The 23,080-nt window shown below is 38.3% G+C and overlaps 2 protein-coding genes across 17 annotated transcripts in view; one reads left to right on the top strand and one right to left on the bottom strand.

Annotated features, from left to right (window-relative positions):
* The window catches only part of LOC136262585 (uncharacterized), a 120,484-nt gene that overhangs the window by 15,726 nt on the left and 81,678 nt on the right, over positions 1–23,080 (bottom strand). For 8 of the 10 annotated variants that reach the window (XR_010704229.1, XM_066056948.1, XM_066056949.1 and 5 more), the window contains exon 1: positions 1,231–1,732. The exons of 1 other annotated variant lie outside the window; for it this stretch is intronic. The gene's annotated coding sequence lies outside the window, so the exon portion shown is untranslated. Of the gene's footprint in view, positions 1–1,230; positions 1,733–23,080 lie in introns of those variants that run through there. One more of the 10 variants, XR_010704228.1, reaches the window with a different exon arrangement.
* Positions 1,157–22,337, top strand: LOC136262580 (GRIP and coiled-coil domain-containing protein 1-like). 7 transcript variants are annotated; one of them, XM_066056926.1, is made up of 18 exons: positions 1,157–1,517; positions 1,572–1,736; positions 2,274–2,353; positions 2,688–2,780; positions 7,232–7,434; positions 7,592–7,720; positions 7,910–7,999; positions 8,276–8,410; positions 11,150–11,341; positions 11,548–11,720; positions 11,779–11,847; positions 13,218–13,287; positions 13,340–13,407; positions 13,985–14,037; positions 14,092–14,178; positions 21,122–21,323; positions 21,700–21,983; positions 22,261–22,337. In XM_066056926.1, exons 6-10 carry the CDS (start codon positions 7,643–7,645, stop codon positions 11,644–11,646), a joined length of 594 nt encoding a protein of 197 aa, XP_065912998.1. In that variant the 5' UTR covers positions 1,157–1,517; positions 1,572–1,736; positions 2,274–2,353; positions 2,688–2,780; positions 7,232–7,434; positions 7,592–7,642; the 3' UTR covers positions 11,647–11,720; positions 11,779–11,847; positions 13,218–13,287; positions 13,340–13,407; positions 13,985–14,037; positions 14,092–14,178; positions 21,122–21,323; positions 21,700–21,983; positions 22,261–22,337. The 7 variants fall into 7 exon arrangements, with proteins under 7 accessions (XP_065912998.1, XP_065912997.1, XP_065912999.1 ...); XM_066056925.1 differs by having other exon boundaries at positions 1,158–1,517; positions 7,232–7,413; XM_066056927.1 differs by lacking the exon at positions 2,274–2,353 and having other exon boundaries at positions 1,158–1,517; positions 7,232–7,413.

Genomic DNA, 23,080 nt, shown 5'->3' with positions numbered 1-23,080 from the left:
GTTTTTACTGTTTTAGCTAATACTTGTCAGGAGACACCTAAGAGAAACAAAATAATATATTGCCCCAGCTGCAGTCCGCCCAGCTGTATTAATGGGTCAACTGGTGGAGCAAATTAACTGTCCTCATCTCACTCACCGTGAAACTACTATGCCACAGGGGCGGATCCAGGGGGGTGGGGGGGGGGGGGATTCAAAGGGTTCCATGGAGCTCCCCTTTTGAAAGAGCCTCTCTTACTTGAGATACTCTAATGGAGCAGTCAAGATCGTGACACTCTAGTGGAGCAGTCAAGATCGAGACACTCTAGTGGAGCAGTCAAGATCGAGATACTCTAATAGAGTAGTCAAGATCGAGACACTCTAGTGGAGCAGTCAAGATCGAGATACTCTAATAGAGTAGTCAAGATCGAGACACTCTAGTGGAGCAGTCAAGATCGAGATACTCTAATGGAGCAGTCAAGATCGAGACACTCTAGTGGAGCAGTCAAGATCGAGATACTCTAATGGAGCAGTCAAGATCGAGACACTCTAGTGGAGCAGTCAAGATCGAGATACTCTAATGGAGCAGTCAAGATCGAGACACTCTAGTGGAGCAGTCAAGATCGAGATACTCTAATGGAGCAATCAAGATTGAGATACTCTAATAGAGCAGTCACAGTATTCTTTGTGCAGAGTTAAACTTAGTATCACTATCTATGGTGAGGGGTAGCTATTGTCAGTAGGTGATGACCTTTTTTTCTTTGGTCTTCGACTTACAGCTAGGCTGAAGTTGCAATTCCAGAGTGGAACCCCCCTTTTAAAAAGTCTGGATCGGCGTGGGGCAGCAGCAATCTAAACTCAGTTATGCACCTATCAATGTTAAGCCCTACTACCCCCCTCCCAGGCTTACTAGGGGATTAGTGGAGGATTTTGACCTGATTTGATCTGAAACTCAGTGGGGCATTTGACTGCTTGAAATTTTAGGTGTTTGTTTTAACTTGCAAGCTAAAAGAATCGACCTGTTTCCTAAAGTGCCTTACAGCCATACTACATGGAGATTTGACCACTAGTCGTTCCCCCATGGGTGGAGAATTAGATTTTTCAAAAAGTCAAATCCCCACTACGCCGACTCCCGCACCACGCCCGGGAGGGGGATAATAATTATCCCCCACCTACCCCCCTCCCCGGCGCGTAGTGGATAGGTCCAGGATAGGTGCATTATGCAGCACAGAAAACAGTTATAAAACAACTTGCCATTTAATCGTTAGTCCATGGTTAGTCCGAGGGTCAAGCCCAGGGTTAGTCACATGATCAGTGGGTGAGCTTTATGTAGAATTAAGCGGGTCGATAACTCCAATCTATGATAACGCGAATCATAGATGCGCGAACTGATGATGGAAAGAAGTTGCCGGTGTCAATGAGCTGGGCACCCTGGAACTGTGAACTAGTATTATTAGTCCATTGCTGGAAGCTTGTACTGGATACACAGAAGATCAGGCCTCCATCCTAGATCTCCATTCTTACACGAAATGGAAATGAAGGTAAACACACATAGACTAATGGAAACTTGTGACATCACATCAAACTCACATTAGTGTTGAAGTCATTGAAACTCCAACAAATAGTAGGGGAGAAGTAATATTCAACAGGATTGTGTAGTACAGCTCATCACTCAGTAATTGGTACCACAAAATCCTTGATGTTTTACACTGGATGCCACTTTGGATAACTCAGAAAAGAAACATTCCACATTGATTTGGGTATGTGATGTACGTATGTGTAACAAGTTGTAAATAGCTAGGTTTGTTTGGTGCAGTGTATAGACTCTGAGAGTGCCTTGATAAGGTACATACATTACTGAGACTTCTGTGAACAAGACTTTCCTATTTTGAAATGAATTCTGTAAGATCACATGACAAGTTTGCTATTGGCGTGTCCATGATCTGTGCCATTTCATATACTCCATACCACAGATTATAAGCAGTTAACACCTACGTATGATTAGGTTCAAGTGTGTATGGCAGTGTAGCTACTCTAGTTCCCAGTATATTACAATAGAACATCTTCCCACCCATATCTTTAACATGACCGTCCATCACACAATTATATTTTTTATAAAATATTAAAACAAGTATTTTAGTAATTGACTGCCTGGTGCCTTCAGCCAACCATAAGTCCATGGTTAACACTATATGGACTTTCGCTGTTTGATATTGCTTCGGCCCGAGATGTCTGTTTATTCAATTCAACATGTGTAACCACATTCATTCAGAAACACCTTGTTCTTCTAATTATAGACAGGAAGTTGTTAGGGTGGAGACTGACTAACCTATAATAACTCAACACCACAACACAGAAAATTGTGAAAACCAAACAAGTTAGAAGATGTAGTAATCATATGGTGATTATCATTTGTTAGTGTGGAATCCTGTACGTACCTTAGTAATGTATATTGGGAAGATGTTTCTGTCTTGTGTGGCCAATCCAGGTTTGACCATGAAGTGTGTTGCACCTTCTAGATGGTAGGTGTATTGCGTAGGTCACTTTTTCCATTTTTCCATATTTTGTTAATTGGTCTTGTTTCTCAGAATAACCAGCTTGGTCTGTTTGTATCTCCTGTGTCTAAATCATGGTAGTACATTTTTTAGACAGTCTAGCACACATACACACACTCATATTACTGGTCGATATCATACCCTTTACACACACAGGTCCATCCACGTACATTACAACAACAGCGGAGAGGTAAAGAGGAGGAGGTACACCACAAGCAGAAGTTGATGGAACTGCAGAGCCTGTTGAAAGTAATGATATGGAACTGTTTGTGTTGAATGCTGTAATTACTTTGGGCATTTGTGTAAGGAGAATGAAACTACAAAAGATTTTGGTGGTAAAATTGTTGATATTGAAAGTAGTGACAAGCAAAAATTTGTGAGCGCTATTTCACAAACATCATCACAATCTGTTTCCAAGTCAATTTTGTATTGCAACATCACTAGATGGCTTCACTGCGAGCTAGCTGGCTAAAGCTTAAGTTTATCCTCTTCAGCTCATGTTAGAGCTCAGATACTTTGCATGCTGATTGCCAAACTTAAGTTTTTTTACGGTACCATAATTGTTTTGTTTTGGATTTCAGCATGATCTCCAGATAACTTGTGATCTAGGCAAATTCCAAACGAACCGCACAGCCCGAGGTGGGGTGTGGGGCATTTCCTGTGCACAAGTATGATTTCTCATATAAGGGTCATTCATTAATTACCATCCCAGTAGGACCTTTGAGAAGACTGAAGCCTTGTCAGTACAGGGAATCAGATTTGTTGTGTGACTAGAAATTTTGTCTGGATAACAGTTTGGCTTACTTGTTTTGACAATACAGTGAATTGTTTCGGCACATAATACATTAAGGAGACAAGCAACTATGTCCTATGGCTTCCACAAAGTTGTTATATGTGACCGGATTTGCAAAAAGGGGTCTTCCACACCATCCAATTTATGAACTTTGGAAATTCATAACTTGAGATTGGAAAAAGTTATTGACATGAAATTTGGTCAGAACTGAGCACCAACATAGGTTAATGGATGGAGAAAATTTCAGGTTTGTATCTTTCTTGAACACTACGTTATGGTCTTCCACGTTCATAGAATTGGATGTGTGTGGAAGACCCCTTTTCACAAATCCGGTCATATATAAAGCTGTAAAACCACTGTCTCCACCTGATGAATTGAACGTCTGTTTAGTACAAATCTGAGTGAAATTCTCTGAAGTTTGTACTGTGGTTACAAAACACTGTAATTTTAACACAAAAATTGATTCTCTTCCTACAGCTAATTGTAAAACTCCCCTAAAGTTCTTGTAGTGGCTTGTAATAGTATTGTCTTTAAACGTATGAAACAGATATTTTTGGTATGACTACTATGGCTTCAAAATGAGATTACTGTTTTTTATTAAAAAATTGGAGAATTCTCTAGCTCATTTGATCAAGGAGTAAAAATTACTGTAATACATTTGTTACAAACATACTGAGGTAGCAGATAACAAGCTTAAGAAGCGTAGAGCTATAACCGTGAAACAAGATCCAAACTTTGTACAATTCCAAGTCAAAACGCTATAAACTGAGTATTAAAGTCAATACTTCTAACTGGAGATGATTTTTAAGTACCACAAACACATCTGATGCAAAAAGGAAGTACAGATCAATGAAAACCAATATTTAGCATGTGAAGCCATAGGAATTTGTAGTGTCCCTCCCACCCCTTAATTGTGTTATTATTAAAATGTTTTTTTTTCCCTTTAAAAATTAAGTTGAAGTTTTGTCCCTTGATAGAGTTTACTCATTAAGTTGCTACTCAGTTTGTAATAGCCTCTGGAATAGAACAATAAGAAGTAGTCTATCTAATGGTGTTTGGGGTCTGTCTATCTCCCAACTAGGAAATCACCTCTGTTGTCTATTAACAGCGCACTTGGTGATATCGTAGTATAATGTAGAACTGGTCTCAATTTCTTGACCTTAATAGGTGGCTGGTGAATTAGTGTATCATCTCACTTACGTAGGAATTGTAAAGTTTTAGAGAGGTGACCTTTCTATACAGGTGACCACTAAGACAGCTTCCGCTGTATATTCCTTTAACTTTGTTGTAGATTGTACTTATTTGAATGAGTTATTCTCATTCATTAATAGAGGTTTTTGCAGGGGCATTCACCGATCATGTATGAAGACATTGTGAGTGGATAGAGTACCAATACCCACAATACATTAGAAAACTTGCAACTCAATTTTCTTGAGCCTCACTATTAGTTTCGCTCCAGAAGACCTCTTTTTGCAATGGTATATTGTACCTGTTAAACATAAATCTGTGCCAGAACTTCTTGTGTAGACGTTTAAAAAACTCTGTAGAACACTCCACTCTTTATCCACTCATTGCACCCTTACAAAAGCTTTATATTGTTGCAGGCCTAATACAGGCATGTATGTGCTGCTTTTTGGCCTGTAAACTGCCTGCTACAGGCAGTAAGATGGTTACAGGCCTGCTAAAGCTGTTATTCTGATATGATTACAGGCCTGTATGGATCACCTAAATGTGCCACAAACCTGTTGTAAACACTTACACATTTAATAAAAAAGGTTACAAGCCTATAACAGTCCTTTTCTCTCATGAACACAAATGTCAGTCCTGTGTGACTATCCAATATCATGAATCTCCTATAATAAGTAACATAATTGTATGTTAGCAGGCCTGTAACATGTGTGTATTGTAAACTGGTAATGAGTCTGTGAAGTGTTCAAGAGCTGTGGCAGGCCTGTAGAAAATGGGTTCAGAGGCCTGTAGCATCTCAATCCCACAATGAAACATAACACTTGTCTATAACGTTATAAATACAAATTGAAACCCTTATGAAATAGGAAGCTGGTGTAGTGCGTGAGTCAGCATGGTGTATGTGTTAACTGCTATATACTGTACAGGGATATTGGAAACATGCTAAGTGGACACTATAATACAGTAACCAGTGGTAACAATAGTCACTATAGCAACCAGAGTACATGTATATACCAGTCCTATAAGAAATTATTTTGCAGGATGGATTTATCATGTATCTAACAATGCAGTCCTGTTACATGCCTGACAAATACCATAATATTATTGTGACAGTACATATGTGATTTGCCTTGCTGTAGGCCTGTCTGACAATACTGTCACAGGCTTACTTCACTCCTAAATATCAGCAGGTAGGCTTTTCACAAGCCTGTGACTGGCATGTTATCTTATTATAAGTACCTCTGCTTTATAGGCCTGTCCCAGGCCATTTACAGTAATGTTTTATTGTAAGAGACTCCAAAGATAATAAATAATTGTATGGAACACTTCCTGCAAAACCTCTATATCTATAGCCTTATGTTATGTTCATGTTAATGTGGTCACACAAAGTTAGACAAACAACTGTTAGGATGTGATGTAGTCATATTGTATTTCTTATGGAACTGGAACTATTGTTATACCTGCCATTTTACTGTAGTGTTTTAGTACACATGAATTACAGTGGAACCTCTTTATAACAACAGGCCAAGAATTGTCTTTCTAATAAAGAGATTAAGATGTTGTGCCCAGCTGGGCCTACAAGACTATAACATGTCATATCTGTTGAGACCAAAATCTTTAATTTGTCCTTGTGTCTTTGATTTGGAGTAGGTCCTAGATGACTGTAACGTTACAAGGTAGTAATTATCATACATTTAGCTTGTGGTACTCTACACACTTTGTGACACATCAGGTTAGGTGTAAATAACTGACTGTACCTTTCCTGTAGTACTTCCCTCTGTGCAATTTTTTGTTTGTTTGTTTATTAGAGACACTAGATGAATCTTTATAGTTCGCTATCTTAAACACTTTATGGCACCCTTTTATTTGTTGTTGGTAACCAGACAGCTAAGAGGTCCCAACTGGTAAATTTAGAGGTGTGTGATGACTAATTTTGACATATCTCGATATTTCCTTTGAACTTATCTCAATTATCTCACATATCTCGATAACTGAAACAATTGTTTATTTTAGTAAACTGCTAATATTGTAACCAGTAAAGTGAGCAAATTGCAATTTGAAGGCTATAAAAAAGTGAAAAATGTTGTCTTAACACTGTTCCCAAGTGGTAGGAGAGTTGGAGCCCCCAGGAGGTGCTTACACCATCAGGTATACCAATAATTTACGGAAGTTTACTAGTATCTAGATTAATAAACTTATCATCCTTATCTCGATAAATCTTGTGATATCTCTATAATGAAATATATCTATATAATCGCACATCTCTAGGTAAATTAAGAACATTTCTCTTTGGAAATCAGTAGCGCCTATTTGATATGGCTGGGTACTGTCATGTCCTTATAAAATGGCTCCACATGTACAATGTGTGATAAGTGAATTTCATGAGTGACTGATGTCAGGGACTCTGGTCACCTATTCTAATGGTGAATGCCATTCAGGAATGAAATTCTCAACCAGGGTGTTTACAATGGGCCCCCGTTAATGTTAGCCTTTTAAAAACAAGGACACTGGACACTCCCTGAGTATGTAAAGTGACTTGGCTATCGAATACTTTGGTTATTTTGGTTGATGAGGACACCTACATAATCCAGACCCAGCCAAACTGACCTTGAAAATCAGAACATTTTGATAATCAGGAGCTCACTATTGGTTGGTCCAAGGTGTCCATAGTACACATGTTTCACTGCATGGTACATCTCTTGTTTTATCTCCTCTACAGATGTGGTTGGAGCTTATAAAAGTTTATTGAAGGAGAAAGAAGCTTTAGAGGCCAGTTTGAAGGCTCTAGGTACTCCTAGAGGATGTTCCTCTCCACAGAATAGGACAGGTTTGCAAGTACCAGCACAAAAATCTCCTGGGGAGGAGAGTGATCGATCAGTAGGTCCTTCATCAACTAACCAAGTAAAGAGCTAGTCATGTTAGGCCAGTGTATGTGTGTTTAAGTACAAACTAGCATGTTTGACCATATATTGCATTGCTGCCATCATCTAAAGCTTCCTACAAGTTTGCTCTGTGTCCCCTCACTTCCTTCATGTACTACAACACACCACATATCATCTGTGTATTGTGACACCTACAGGATGATGACGACGACGATGATGATGGATTACATCATAAGGTGAATACCCTGATGCAGTCACTGGCTACTCTGTCTGAAGAGAAGGCTAGAATTGAAGCTAGTTTCCAGGCTGATAGGAAAATGATGTTAGTAAGTGTGTGTGTGGGTGTAGTGTGTGTGTGTGTGTGTGTGTGTGTGTGTGTGTGTGTGTGTGTGTGTGTGTGTGTGTGTGTGTGTGTGTGTACTTGTGTGTACTTGTGTGTACTTGTGTGTACATACATTAGCTTGGCATTTCATGTAGTGGTATGTGTACAGAGTGTATATTTCGTTCTCTTGTAGGCCAATCAAGAAACACTTTATAAGCAGCCTCAAACTGAAAGAGAAAAGGCAGAAAAGGAACACAACGAGTTAAGAAAACAGCTAGAGAATGTATGTGGTTTACTGTAGGGCTGCAATCAATATTTGCTATCCGAATATTATTATTTACTATTCAGGTATTTGCTTACTAGAGTGTGTATACTAATATGGAAATAGCTTCGATTACCAGTTATATTTATAGATGATGGCCTGTTCTACTAAATTTGACATCTGTTGCAGCCTTAGTATACAGTTCATAAAAATTGACACATTGTATGCACATGCACACACATACACGCATACACACTTACATTACTGGTCAGTAACATGCCCCTCACATATACACAGGTCCAGTCCACACTACAACAACAACAACAACAGAGAGAACGTAGAGAGGAGGAGGTACATCACAAGGAGATGTGGATGGAACTGCAGAGTCTGTTGGCACTGGAACGAGTTTCTAAAGAGGACCTGGAATTAAAGGTATGCACAGAATGGATTATACCTGGACATCAATAATTGTACACTATGAAAACATCAAGATCAAGATACTCTAATTGAACAGTCACAACAGTCAGGCAAGTATTCAGCAATAGTAGCTACCAGTACCCATAAAGTGCTTGGTATGTTTACAAATTCAAGTTTGAGTTACCCTAATAGAACAGTCACCAGTCAAATAAATTATAAATTGTGCTGTGATAATTAACCTGCTGAAATCATTCTCAGATTCGATCACAGAGGGTCTAGGGGGGTGGGCGTACCCCCCCCCCCCCCCAGTTCCCCTAGCTTAGCATGCTTCACATATCAAGGTATATATATATTCCCTTTAGCTAGCTGTATTGTTATGTAGCTATAGTACGTACGCGTTGAGCTGAATCCTCAAAAGCATTTAATAACTCATGGATGATGCAGTTACACATGATCTTGAAATTTGGCTCATTTGTAGTACTGCTTGACCCACTAAAAATATTTCAAAACCTTAAATGTATGCCATAATATTTAAAATTTTCACCATACATTTCCTATGGGAAGCCATAAAGGTGCAGCATTGTTTCCCGAATTTGTAATGGAACCAAACCACACGTGTCTGTTGTTGACAAATTTGCTATCACCATTAATCATCTGGTTGGCTGAAATGTTTACTCTCATGAGAAAAAAATCCACTTTTAATTTTTAGCTGTTTTTCAGGATCCAGCTCAATTTGTACATACTATAGATTGTGACATCATCAAAAGTCTGGCTATACCCCTGCTCATAGTATATGTGACCGGATCTGCGAAAACCCGACACAATAGCACAAGCCTAAATTTCTAGTATAAAGCATTGAAAACAATTGGTGAAATATTTGCATATTATTGAAAAAATTTAGTAAATTTTTTGAACGCCTCTTTCGTAGTGAAGGAAGGGACTAACAATAAAAACCTGGATATTATCTTATTCGCCTGCTCAAGAGGAGTTAGAAAATCTTTGTTTCATTGCAGTAGACCCTAGGATATGCAAGTTATGAGCGTTTGTTTAAGTGACGTCGAAGCGATCATACGCGATTGATTTTTCTTCATGAATTTTACCTTTGAATCCAGTGAAGAAAAGAAATAAAAGAACAAAATTACCCAGTAAATGATTCCCCTATCCATGGCGAACACGATGGTGGAAATTGCAGCCAAGTACGTCCATCCTTTCGTAAGTTACAGCCGTTTTAGTAAGTGCCTGTAATTTTTTTCCCCAATACTTGCTGTACAAATCGATTTTTCTGTTGTTGCTACTTTGTAGGGCTGTAACTCCGAAAGTTATTGGCATATGAGGCTGAAACTTTGCTAGAGAATACACTTGGCTAAGTAGATTATAAATATTTAATAAACAGAAATTCGAAAAATGCACTATTGTGTTGGGTTTTTGCAGATCCGGTCACATATGAGAACCATTTGTAGGAATACTGAACTAGAATGTGCTGATGTTTGCTACTTGTTGAAAGTGTTTCAAACTGCTAATGGTAGTAATGTACAAGGTGATGATTACTCTCTAGACTATATGAGATTATTCTAATAGAATAGTCACTGAGTTGTAGACATGGGAGTGAAAACTTTGATCTCTTTAAGCTCTTGTTGTAAGTGACTGTGTGTTCTGGTATACATCCTGTACGTGTTATATGTGAATTGTTTGCAGTGATTGTTTATCTGAAGCTCGAAGTTCTAAATAATGCACACTTTGGGACCTTCATTATTTGACCTTTTGTTCTGTTGGGGTAGGAGTGACATATTATCTGTGTCAACCAATTTAGTTAGACTACAGGTAAACACTAGTGCATGGACTAAGATGTAACCCACAGGTGAACCAGCTGAAACATCTTGTTGCAGATGCACTGTTGACATCCTTGTGACAAGTCCTTTCATTGGCCCTTTTTTCTTTCACCTTATAGTTAGCTAGGTTAAGTAGTCATTTAAAGTCTCCAGTTCTTGTTAGGTTAGGTGATCCAAAGGCTGCAGCACATGTTGCTGTCAGACCTTCAGTGCTGGTCACTGTAAAGTGCTAATAACAATATATGTATATATATATATAAGTCACAGGTGTCACTAGTTGTAATAAACACTGTTATAATCTCTTACGCTGGCCTAGCTTAATTTAGGACCTTTGAGCCCAGTTAAATACGGTATAAATTTGTAATACTCTAATAGAGTAGTCATTTTAATACAGATTATAGTCATTATAGATTACCAGTTTTTCTGAATCTCCTATCCTAAACCCCAGGGCTCTGCCCAGGATTTCCTGAGTGGTGGCCTAAAGCTAACGTGAACTGATATGCTGCCTATCGTATTAGAATGTCTGTGTGTTACATTAGGGTATATTGCATGTACATCAGTAAAACATGTAAGAATTGTTCTGGTTGGATTTAAGAAGGTACTGGTTGGTTTTTAGAGGTACTGGTGACTTTAAACTACTGCCGACCAGTGTAGGCAGAACCCTGTATATCCTTATAAAATTCCTTCTAAGAAATAATGATGACCTTGGGTGCTATTTATATATTAAATAGTTTCACTCCTTTTTATCACTTTCATTTTAAAATTAGTATTTGAGTGGAGCTCTATATTTATGTACTTGTAAATGAATAGACTTCAAATAGTTCACTTGTCTAAACACTTGTATTACCCTGAGACCATTGAGGTTTGATAAACTGATGGTCTACTGTTTCTACAAATCTTCATGTTGTTTCTCATTGTACTTCAGCTACAAGATCTGGAGTCATCACTGGATACACACAAGCTAATGGGACACAAGGCAAAGGAGTATGAACAGAACGTCTCAGTCTTGTCACAACAGTTACAACATGTCACTGAACAGTTGAGTAGAGCAGAAGAGCAGGCCTCTCACCCTCCACCATTATTAGCCACACTACAGCAGGAAATGGAACAGATGAAGGTGTGACGCATTCAGGGGAATATCCTGGGGGATTTCTGAACTGATAGTATTGACTACTCTAATAGAACAGTCACTTAGCTGTGGAAATGTACTGTAGCTACCTGTACTCTGGGGCATAACAAGCAGTAGCAGCACACATGCATGCAAGCACACACAATACACACACAGTGAGTGATACGCTACATTTATTCTTTTGTCATTTGTAGGAGGAACACCTTCATGCGATGGCTAGGGAACAGTCCAAAGTGTCAGAGGTGGAGGATAGACTGCAACAACAAGCATTAAGGGAAGAACAACTTGTCTAGAAACAAGATGTCCACTGTCCAGTCTCTCAAAGACGATTGGTGAATGTGAATGTCAACATGAAGACCACAAAACAGTAAGCACATCACAAGTGACATAATATGATGTAATGGAGTTACTGTAATGTATTGAAGGAAATTAAAGGAGAGAGTGTCTCAGTTGGATCAAGAGAACACCACATTGACTAAGGCACATGTGGAAAGGTAAAGAGATGATCATGTGATTATATGTGTATGACATGTCATTAAACTGTGATAATCCAGAACACTTCTATATTCATCATACAGTACGGTAAGGCCACTCCAAGAAAATTTATTGTTTCCCATTTCCCACCCGCATGCAGATTCTCTTCCTGCATGGTCATTCATTATTTCTGTCAACTGATCATTTTATTCATTATTTATCCTGTGATTGTATAGCAGTAACTAGTTTAGCATTTAGAAAGCCCATTTAGCTAGCTTATCACTGTTCAGGTTCTTAGTTTAAATATTTCTACTGTATTCTTACTGCAAGTTAGTTATGAATTTCAAAAATATGTGAAATATCTATAATGAATAATGGATAATGAACCTCCTGCCCACGTTTATTTTTGAGTTCAATGAAATGGGAAACAAGGAATTTTCTTGGAGTGGCTTAAAACTGTATATTAGGGATCATAAAGGTTGGATTTTTTCTGACCAAAAATGTCACCCAGAAACCAGCCTCATTGTTTTGACAGCTTGGCAGTATTGGTTAAGTATAACTAAGCCTAAAAAATGCCTGCAGAGCGATCAGAATGGCCACTTGGTTTACTGAAATTGTTTTCGTAAAAGTGTGTGCTTGTGTGTGTGTGTGTGTGTGTACCTATCTACCTATCTATGTTTGTTCGTACGCACCCTCGTGAGCAAAATCATTATAGTAATGGTAAAAGCAGCTTTTACGTAGGAAGTTAAGTGAAATGAAGTTACACAAAGGTAAACTTTGCTCTGAGGTGGTTTCTTTTTCAGCTGTCTGAAATACTGGTGTGGAGACTCTCCTCAGACTTTGTGAATTACCTTCCCTTCAGGTTTTACAGGCCTGCGTTTAACAATTGAAAAACAACAGTGCAGGCCTTGTAGACTACCAGGAATAGCCTATCCCTTCGAGTTGGAAAGGGGTCGTATCCCCGATGTACGCGAATGAAAATGAAGAGCAGCTTTGAGGCTTTGTCAAGAGAATTTGTGGGGAAAAACACTATAGTCAAACTATAAAACAGTTTAGAAGATACTTCTGTGCGTAATATGTTGTTTAAAGCGGTTTGTTTAACAAGCACTTCCATAGCAACGTAATTAAAGAATTATGAAAATTTCATGAATTATGAAATCCAAAAATTACAATGGCATTATTGCTCAACGTTAATACATGGTTGGTTAATTCCAGATGAGTTAGCTAGCTGCATGGCGTCTGGTTTTTAGAAGTAGCACAACATCAACTTGTTTTTTGATGACTATAGCAGTGACAGCAGTGACTATTGGTACCAACAGGAGCACATGAACATCACAAGGCTCACCAATATTGGTAGTACATCAGGCATCACATATTGTTCTAATTATAGTAAGGAAGTTGATAGAGTGGAGAATCATGAAAAACTTACTAACCTACAGGAGAGGAACACAAGACTGAAGGTGATCTAATAACTCAATACCACAATCACAATTTACTGTATTTGTTTTGCAGAAAATTCTTAAAATATATAGCCACCAACAAACTTGTGGACAAAACCGTTCTAACAAATAGCATAGAAGGTACAGTGATGATATAGTGTTGTACTTGTTAATGTTAAACTTTGTGCCTTTAGCACTGTATAAGACCCATAGGATCTAATAGGGATGATGGTTCTGTCTTCGGTTGCCTCTTCATGTTTACCTACTGAGTGAGGTGTTTGGTGAGCCTCCAGGTGGCTTGTGGATTAAGTCACACTTGACATCAATTTTTCTCCTTACTGTGTAGTTATTTAAGGCATTTTAGGTTTCCTTAGGTTATTAGTGAGTGTCTTGTTTCAAACTTAGCAAATTTTACACTGCCTGACTGGAATGGCAGTGGATAAAAGCTGCATTGAATCTTAAACTCATTATTCATTATTAACAAAACTATTTTGTAGCTGATACACTGTTACGTATCTGGATCCTATTACAGTAGTTGACTGTTCTATTAGGATATTAAATTGTATCACTTTTTGCATCAAACTAAAGAGCCATGCACTGTCCAGTCTTTGTGAATACCATGTGGTTCCCTGTGGTATGGATAACTACCAAGGTTCCACTGTATGTGTGTATCATGTATATATTATCTGTTTGTACCATTGACTACATCTTCTTGTAGACTTGACAGTAGCAGAATATACATCTCTACTATCAGATATACCTTCACCAAAGGTAGGTGATGATATCCTGACCATTTCCTAATTCAGGATACTAATACCTCTTCAGGATGCCTACAACAGCTGGCAGATTTGAAAAGAGTTTGACAGTTTCCGTACTAGAGCACATTCTGTATTGAAGAACAAAGATAGCAAGGTGAACAATGCTCTAATAATAGTCACACTCCTTTAACATACACCAGTGTCTTGTTACAGTCTTAGTTATTGTTTGTTTACTATAAGGCTATGTATGATGTGTAGTGTGCGTGTGTGTGTGACATTCTAAATGCCAATTGAATGAATAGTAAAGAATATTTGATTCACAAACATTTACAATTGTGTTTTCATAGGACATAAAACTGCTTCATTTGTGCTGATCTGTTGGTACAACTACTACAAGCTCCATTTTTTATAAGTTATAAGAATATTTCATGAAATTTTACTGCTTTACCATTGTAAAGTATGTCATTCCCACAACATCGAATATTTGAAATTCGAATGGTTTGTTTTAGCCTTAATTTAGGCCATCATTATTATATTGCTTGTTTCACGTCACCCAATGGGACAAAAACTTATGTGGGTGGGAGGTGGTTATTGGTTATTAATTTGTAAATGGCTCAGGGCACAAAGTGCCTGCATCTATATAATAGTTATAAGGGCACAATGTGGAGTCTATGAAATTTATAAACCCGAAGGCCCGGGCTGTAGCGCACAAGCGAGGCGAGGACGCTACTAAGGGCCTGAGGGTTTATAAATTTCATAGACTCCACATTGTGCCCGTATAACTGCTTAGACTCTATTTCACATTACACTCAGATTACTTACCTCATCCACGGCTGTTTCTGCTGTAGGCTTGGCGAAAGCAGCTGGTTTTCTTGCGATAATACTAGCGCCATGGCAACTATGTGTTCTCACGTGACAAAATAATTATGCTCGTTAAATCACTGCACGTGAACAATGCATAGCGATTGGATAAACCTAGATTTTGAGCATATGTTATAATGTGCCTGAAGGTGTGGGGTATATTAGAAAACAAGGTGGAGTATATGAGATTTATTACTCACCCAAAACAGCCTAAATAGAGTCTAATTATAATTACACAAGTACAAGCACAGTAGGGATATAACACTTCTTATTGTTTTACTGTGATTTAATATCATGGACTACTCCAACTTGTTTCAGTACTTTTTATCGATATGCTATGGTCCCTACTCTAGTTGAAAATTCCAAATTTTTTCGTGTACTTGTTTGTTAACTTTTTTTGTAAATAATTTTATTATGACTGGTGAACCCACGTATACCGCATCTGAAATGGTGCCGCGTGCCCCAGCTATATCAATTATTGTCTGAATCTGAAAAAGTGAAGTATTCATTACGCTTGGTTGTCAGCTATGTTCAACCCATTACACGGCAATACGAATCAAGAACTTTTCTGGAAGCACCTCTACAATCTACACATACCAAAAGAAATGGTGCCGTGTCAATATTGTCTGAAAAGTGAAGTATCCATTACACTTCATTGTTGGCTATGTTCAACCTGTTACAGTTACACAGCAATACGAATCAAGAACTGTTTGAAAAGCAGCTTTGCAATCAAAATAGCCACTATGAAAAATACGGATGATTTCTGTTTCGAAGGGAAACCATCATGTGCTCATGCCAATCGACACCTTTCCCTGTCAGCAAAGATGAATGGGACACGACACTGGTAAGTCCATGAAGAATGCATTGTACGTACTGCGGTATGCCAAAAGGCACCTGTCGGGCTGAAGCGACGTCGAACAGTGAAAAAATCAAGCCTGTAGCCTTAGCCATTATCGAGTTATGCTTGTCTGAAGGCATCAGTCAGTCAGTCAGTAGAAAATTCTGTCGAATAAAAAAATGTTAAAATTCCGTACCAATTTGTTGAAAGCGTTTTGGGTTGATCTGAAAGCTTGTTTGGGCTTAGTTTTACCTTGCCAATACTGTCTCATCGTCGTCAGGGAAAATTGAGGCTGGTTTTTGGGTGATTTTATTTCATGGGCCATGACCACTCCTTTGTGGTCCCTACTATACAGTTACTATTGTACTGTATGATGAGGAAGCAATATCAACATGTATTTGGCACAAATACAAGGTTATGACAGCCATTTTGAAGATACACGTGAGTTAAATGATGTAAAAAAAATGACAGTCCGGGTATGAAATCAGCATGCGGACATGTTTCATTGGTTCTTTGAGAAGTCTTCCTTAGAAATCAGTAGTTTCCTACTCTGACGTAACAATCAGCTTTACTGGGAGGTGTCAAGAAAAGAAACCTACAGAATTAACACTGAAAACTAAAAAAATACTAAATTAGGTGGAAACAATGGGAGGGGTGTTGATATTTTAACTTCACCTTCCACTTGTAATTATAAATAGCATGCAGGCACTTCATGCCCTAAGCCATTTACGAATTACATTTCGGGAGGCTCAGTTTCATATCAACATGTATTGTTTGAAGCACACCCTGGGGAAAAAACATTCCTACCAAAGGATGTTTTATCTTTATTCTCCAGTCTCCTATGGTAGAACTGCTGATAGGTACCCTTTGAGGAGCAGTCTGCAGCATCTAATATTTGCTTTGTTGTAGCACCTGCATCAGCAGCTTTAGAACAAGTTGCCCCTCGAACTGAATGTGACTTAAAAATGCTGGTGTCAATTCCAGCCTCAATCATGACTATTTAGCAATGGAGCATGAGGCTACTGGATTGTGTTCCCCAATGCAAGAGAGCTGGTCTTCGGAGTAGGAGATTCAAGCTTTCTAAATTCTTTAGTACAATCTTCATAAGCCTTTAATGTTTTTACTGAGCATACTCTGGGATCTTCCTGAAAAAGAGAGAAGATAAAATCAGCCCTCTGCTTAGATGATCTGCGTTGTTTAGTTAGGTGTGTTGGTCTAAAGGTAACCCCTTCTGTATGGTATGACCTCCACTGGATGTGTAAACTGGAAAGGTCCGCAGAATGTAAAGGCCTAGTCAATGCAAGCAGCATTACTGTTTTGAGGGTTAGCTGTCTGAGATTAAGATTGTCATTCTCTTCTAAACCTTTAAGGTAGGTGATCACTATGCCAACATCCCAAAAGGCTGAATATCTTGGGAGAGGGGCCTGGTGTTAAATGCTCCTTTCATCAACCTAGTAATTGTGGGGTGTGACCCCATGCTGACTCCCAACTGGGTCATGTGCAGATGAAATTGCTGCAAGGGCGGCCCCAGGAATTTTGGTGACTGGTTTCCAAACTTTTACTATACGCAAATTTAAATCTAGGGGGGTATGGTGGCAAGATTTTCCAGAAAAATTGTGTAATTTGAAATTGAATCTGGTAACAGTATTGACAGTTTAAAAATATAATTATGTTAGGTATAATGTAGGCTGCTTAATTGTGTTTGCTTCTGGTATGGTATCATGTGCAGACTAAAGAGTTGAGGGACTGAGCAGATTTGACATTTGAAGCATACAACAGGCATGAATGTTGTTCTGGGGGTCTTGGGACATGCCCCCAGGAATATTTTCAGATTTTAACACTCTGTTATGAGAGCCTGTATGTATTGTGCTTGTGAACCCTTTATCTGAGTATTGGTTACAGCATTTAATGAATTGTTTACACATGATGTCACATTGTGCACATAACTGTTTATACATAGTCATTTCCTTGGTTGCTGATGCTTGGGATTTGTCTTGTTTCCCAGCAGTTGCCAGCCTTTCTGTTTGTTGTAATGGCCACTGTGATGTCCGCCACCCCTGTGGCCTCCATACTTTTGAGAATGGCTTCTGTGAAAACCCTGCTGATTCTTGTCAGCTCCAAGGGTCTTTGTTAGTGCCACTGCTGCCTCAAGACTTTCCTTGGCCATGTGGTAGGGTTATATAATAAGCAGTGAAACAAGCTATATCGATGGTGTCATTGTACCATGGGTGGCATTGTACAATGTAGGGGTTTTCCCACATAGCTATGTTGTACCTAATAGAGGAAAACTTTGTGGCAAATTTGATCAATCACTACAGTTTAACCTGCCAAATATCTTTTATAACTGAAGAGGCTGAGCTTTAATTTGCAACTGTTTATTTTGCCAAATACAATTTAGGTGGTTATTTGCCAAAGTTTACCTTCTCCACAGTTTTCCTCTAACCACAATACCATCATTGATATATCTCTTGCTTCATTGCTTTTTATTACTGGGATTCCTACTTCATTATCAGATTTACAATTTTTAAATCCACTACAGTAAATCAGGTCACTGTATAATGTAACACAGGCATGAGGCTGCAGTCCAAGATCTGAGGGAATACATATCAGGTTAAAGCCTGAATGCCCCATGTTACAACTAATAATATGTTGATCCGTACAACCACTGGATGTATTATATATGTATGCCTAAAAATTTGGTTATGGGTCAGTAGCTAGTATATTGCTGGCTACATTTGGTTATGATGAAGGCTAGAGATATCACGGAGAATTTTGGTTACACAAATTTAATGTTTTAATCAGTGCTATCGAATCGTTTATTACAGAGTGTACTAAAGGCCTAGATGGGTAAGTTTGCTTGTAGAGTAGTTACTTCATGCAAAGTGGTAACTTCGTGTTATCAGTAATGGAGGTGTAAAATGTGCGGAAATACTTGTTGAATAAGCTATAGCACTAGTTCTCACCTTAGTCCAACATTTTTTTAACGTTAAATATTAGTGGGGTAGCGAGGAAACAAAACAATTTCTGTCTGAGTGGTTTATCATAGCCAAATCCAAGTCGTACATACTAATCACTTAAGTGTTAATCAATTTTGGCCTTAACATCTATATAGTCGCCGTCCAGTTGTAGCCCAGGCTACATTCAGATGTAGCCTGAGCATAGCACATGATCTTGAAATTTGGCTCATTTGTACTACTTGACCCACTAAAAACCTTAAATGTCTGCCATAATATTTAAAATTTTCACCATACATTTCCTATGGGAAGCCATAAAGGTGCAGTATCCTTTCCCGAATTTGTAATGGAACCAAACCACACGTGTCTGTTGTTGACAAATTTGCTATCACCATTAAACCATTAATCATCTGGTTGGCTGAAATGTTTACTCTTATGAGAAAAATCCACTTTCAATTTTTAGCTGTTTTTCAGGATCCAACTCAACTTGTACATACTAGTGCTGAAACAAATAGTAATTTTTATTATCCGAATAGTTGTGAACAAAACGACCGAATATTCGATTATTGTATAAACTTCTACTTCTACTGAATAAGTACTGAGACCTTATTGTTAGGGAGCAAGGCTAAGCCTTAACTATTTATAAAATAGAATTTTACATCATTTCATTCACAATCTTAAGTTTCAAGGCTGGCTTTTCCATCTGAATGCAGTGTACAAAGTGCTAACGATTACTCGAATAGTGTGTTAACGAATCGAATAGTGTCATGCCGACTGAATAGTCAAATAACCGAATAATTGTTTCAGCACTAGTACATACTATAGATTGTGACATCATCAAAAGTCTGGCTATACCCCTGCTCATAGTATATGAGAACCATTTGTAGGAATACTGAACTAGAATGTGCTGATGTTTGCTACTTGTTGAAAGTGTTTCAAACTGCTAATGGTAGTAATGTACAAGGTGATGATTACTCTCTTACAACAGTCAGACTATATGGGATTACTCTAATAGAATAGTCACTGAGTTGTAGACATGGGAGTGAAAACTTTGATCTCTTTAAGCTCTTGTTGTATGTGGCTGTGTGTTCTGGTATACATCCTGTACATGTTATATATGAATTGTTTATCTGAAGCTTAGGTTCTAAATAATGCACACTTTGGGACCTTCATTTTTTGACCTTTTGTTCTGTTGGGGTAGGAGTGGCATATTAAGTATCAACCAATTTAGTTAGACTAGGTAAACACTAGTGCATGGGCTAAGATGTAACCCACAGGTGAACCAGCTGAAACATCTTGTAGATCAGTGCACTGTTGACATCCTTGTGACAAGTCACAGGTGTCCTTAGTTGTAATGTACCATGAAACCACCTACCTTCAAAGGGTACATATCTCATAAACCCTGGCTTGCCATGGTACATTTAAGTTAAACCATGGCTGGCCATATGGTTTATTTTAGTTAAACCATGGCCTTGATATCTGGTGAGGTAACGTTACAAGTAGAAGGAAAATAATTTTTAAACTTAGATTAGGGATCAAAGTTAGAAAGTGGTGAAACAAGGGAATGGCTAAATATAGTGAACGAGAGTGGTTGTCTGTAGTGCTCGGCGGTATTGAAATTTGAATGCACGGTATTAGTAACAGGAAAATATTGTGGTATATCGATATATAGTTAGCTTGTTATTGTAAATATTGCATCATTTCTTGGGCCTAGTATGAAGCAGTGTGCATCCCAAAAACCAAAAATATATAGTTCAGTACAAGTAGGCATGTGTTGTAATGTGACAACCTCACGTTTTTGTTTAGGGTGTGTCTGCTAAATCATCAACAAATTGGGTAATTAAACACCAAAGGCTAGCTGGGTTAAAAGTATACTGGTATTCATCAATATACTGGTATTTCGATATATCGGTTATCAAAGATGTCACGGTATGATATTCGGTTATGATAATTTACAGTGTATCATGATAAACGGTCTTACCGGTATATCGCAGAGCACTAATTGTCTGTACCTGCAGATATACTAATGGACATTTGAATGTGTATGCCCCAACAATCAAATTATTGAAAAGTGAAGTGGATTTGTATTCAGCTATGTTCTGCCTGTTAAACAGCATTACATACAAAGAACACTATGAGAAGTGTCTCTACAATCAATCCAATTACTATGGACAATATGTGTGTTTAGGGTGATATGTATATAGCTAGTCAACACAACCACAGGGAAACCATTATCGTACTTTTCATCGTGTAAGGTATTTATGATGATTTTTGAAGACAGCATTCCATTTTGTTGTGGGGGATCCCTGTACCAGCTAACAGTCTCACTTACCAGTCACCTCATTAATATCACTTCATTATAGTGACCATGTTTACCACCTCATATTACTTGGTACCAATAAAATACAGTGTCAATAAACTTACTGTGTAACCTTTCACTATAGGAATTGGTGGTGGGCACTAATCAGGAGGTAAGGGGTTATTTGAGGAGAATGCTGAGTTGAAGCAACAACCAGCTGAACAACAAGCACACCATGAACATGAAATGGAGCAGAGTTTGAAAAAGAGTCACAACTGAGAGAGGACGTGAGGTCCCAACATGAGGAGTACCAGAATAAAATTGGACAAGCAGAAAATGGCTACAAAGTGTGCATGCGTGCATGTGTGTGTGTGTGCATGTGTTTGTATGTGTGTGCGTGCGGGTGCCGTGTTGGTGCGTGCGTGTGAGTGCCGTGTTGGTGCGTGCACGCGTGTGTGTAAATTATGTACCATACGACAGGGAATTTTGACAAAGGAAAAGGTGATGAATCACACTTCATCAGTTTTCATGGATTAAATGTTGACAAAAGTCAAGAAATGATCAATCTAAACTTGTACTTTTAAAGGTGCTTTGGGCGGTAGTGACAAACTAAAAGTTGATGGATTTAACTGGTTCATCAAATTTGTCTACTTTTCCTTTTGTCAAAATTTCTGATGTAGATCAATTACAAAACATTCACCTCACATTTATAACAATGTGCAGCAAAAGTCTCCGGAGTTACAGTTGAGAGTACAGTCCACGAGAGAGAGAACTTCAACACTTCTACAAGACAAAGATACAGAAATTAACCGACTAAAGTTAGAGTTGTCATCCAGCCGAGTTACTACATCAGTCAACAAGAGGATCACTACCAGTCGATCATCATTTAGTAATATTGTCTCCACTCCATCCACTAGTGTACTAGTACCTCCTGTATCAGATGATAATCAGTCAGGTGTGTGAACTGGTCACTATAGAACTTCGTTATGAGGACCAGCTGTGGAACTGTGAGTAATGGCTCCATTAGTGGTAATAGTATAGTGACATGGTCGCTATAATGAAGTAACATGGTCGCTACATTATAGTGACATGGTCTTATTAATGAGGTCATGAAGTACACCTTTGCTATGTTTGGGACCTACTTGACATGGTCACTATAATGAGATGGTCTTACTAATGAGGTCATGAAGTACTGGTCATGGTCACTAATGTGTAGTGAGGTGTTCTTGTTTGCTAGTGTGGCTACACTGTTGACACACTTGTTATGATATTGTTGTCTTATAGGAGACAACAGTGCATTATCAGATGAAGAAGCTGCTAGTTCTCATTCACACAGATTACTACCATCAAGAACATCAAAGGTGTGTGGTGTGTGTATGTAAGAACAAGTTCTTACTGTGAACTATTCTGAGTATATTGTATACTGTAGTTACCATTAAGATGAGTTGTTGTTCATTATAGAAAAATGAGGCAATGTCAGCAGTAAAGGCAATCCTCAACAAGGTGTGTAGTCTACACTGTATAAAGTGTTATACACACATACAGGTGTATGGTGTAGTGTCTGTTTGTGTTCTCATGAAAGTCAATGAAGTGAACAAGTGTCCTGTCTCCAATGGTTCATTCAGTCTATCCTATCATTTAAACAACATTTGCTCCTACCTAGATTCACCCAATACTAAATGTATGGGACGTTTGTTCTTGATCATACCAAACAGTTTTTGTTAATATTTATACACATGTAAAATGATTGTATGTCAGCCATTAGAGTATTCTATTAGTATAGTTAATGTAGTTCTTTTTATTAATGAATGAGCTCATTTATCAGAATATGTTTGTCATCAAACTAAGAACATGTTCTGATGATACACTACACATGATCCCCAGTAAAGTAAAGGGACCACACTGTATTGGTACATTGTACTATTCTATCACTACAGCCAGTGGCTGATGAGGAGGTGAAACTACTACACTTCATACAGGAACAAGCTAGGAGGGATGCTGAGATTTCATTGGCTAGAAGGAAATGTATTGAACTAGAAGAAACTATTAGTGACTACCATGAAAGGTGTGTGGCTAGCTCTGTGTGTTGTGGGTGTGGCTAGCT

This window comes from Dysidea avara, chromosome 7, assembly GCF_963678975.1.
Source record: "Dysidea avara chromosome 7, odDysAvar1.4, whole genome shotgun sequence".
Taxonomy (NCBI): domain Eukaryota; kingdom Metazoa; phylum Porifera; class Demospongiae; order Dictyoceratida; family Dysideidae; genus Dysidea; species Dysidea avara.
The sequence above is the reverse complement of the archived record's forward strand: the minus strand, read 5'-3'. Positions and strand labels throughout refer to the sequence as shown.

Excerpts from the sequence above, each read along its gene's own strand:
- LOC136262580 (XM_066056923.1), top strand. The coding sequence starts at position 2,757 with ATGGAACTGCAGAGCCTGTTGAAA. Across the intron at positions 8,000-8,275 it reads TAAGAAAACAGCTAGAGAAT|GTCCAGTCCACACTACAACA; the intron begins GTATGTGGTTTA and ends ACATATACACAG. Across the intron at positions 8,411-11,149 it reads AAGAGGACCTGGAATTAAAG|CTACAAGATCTGGAGTCATC; the intron begins GTATGCACAGAA and ends ATTGTACTTCAG.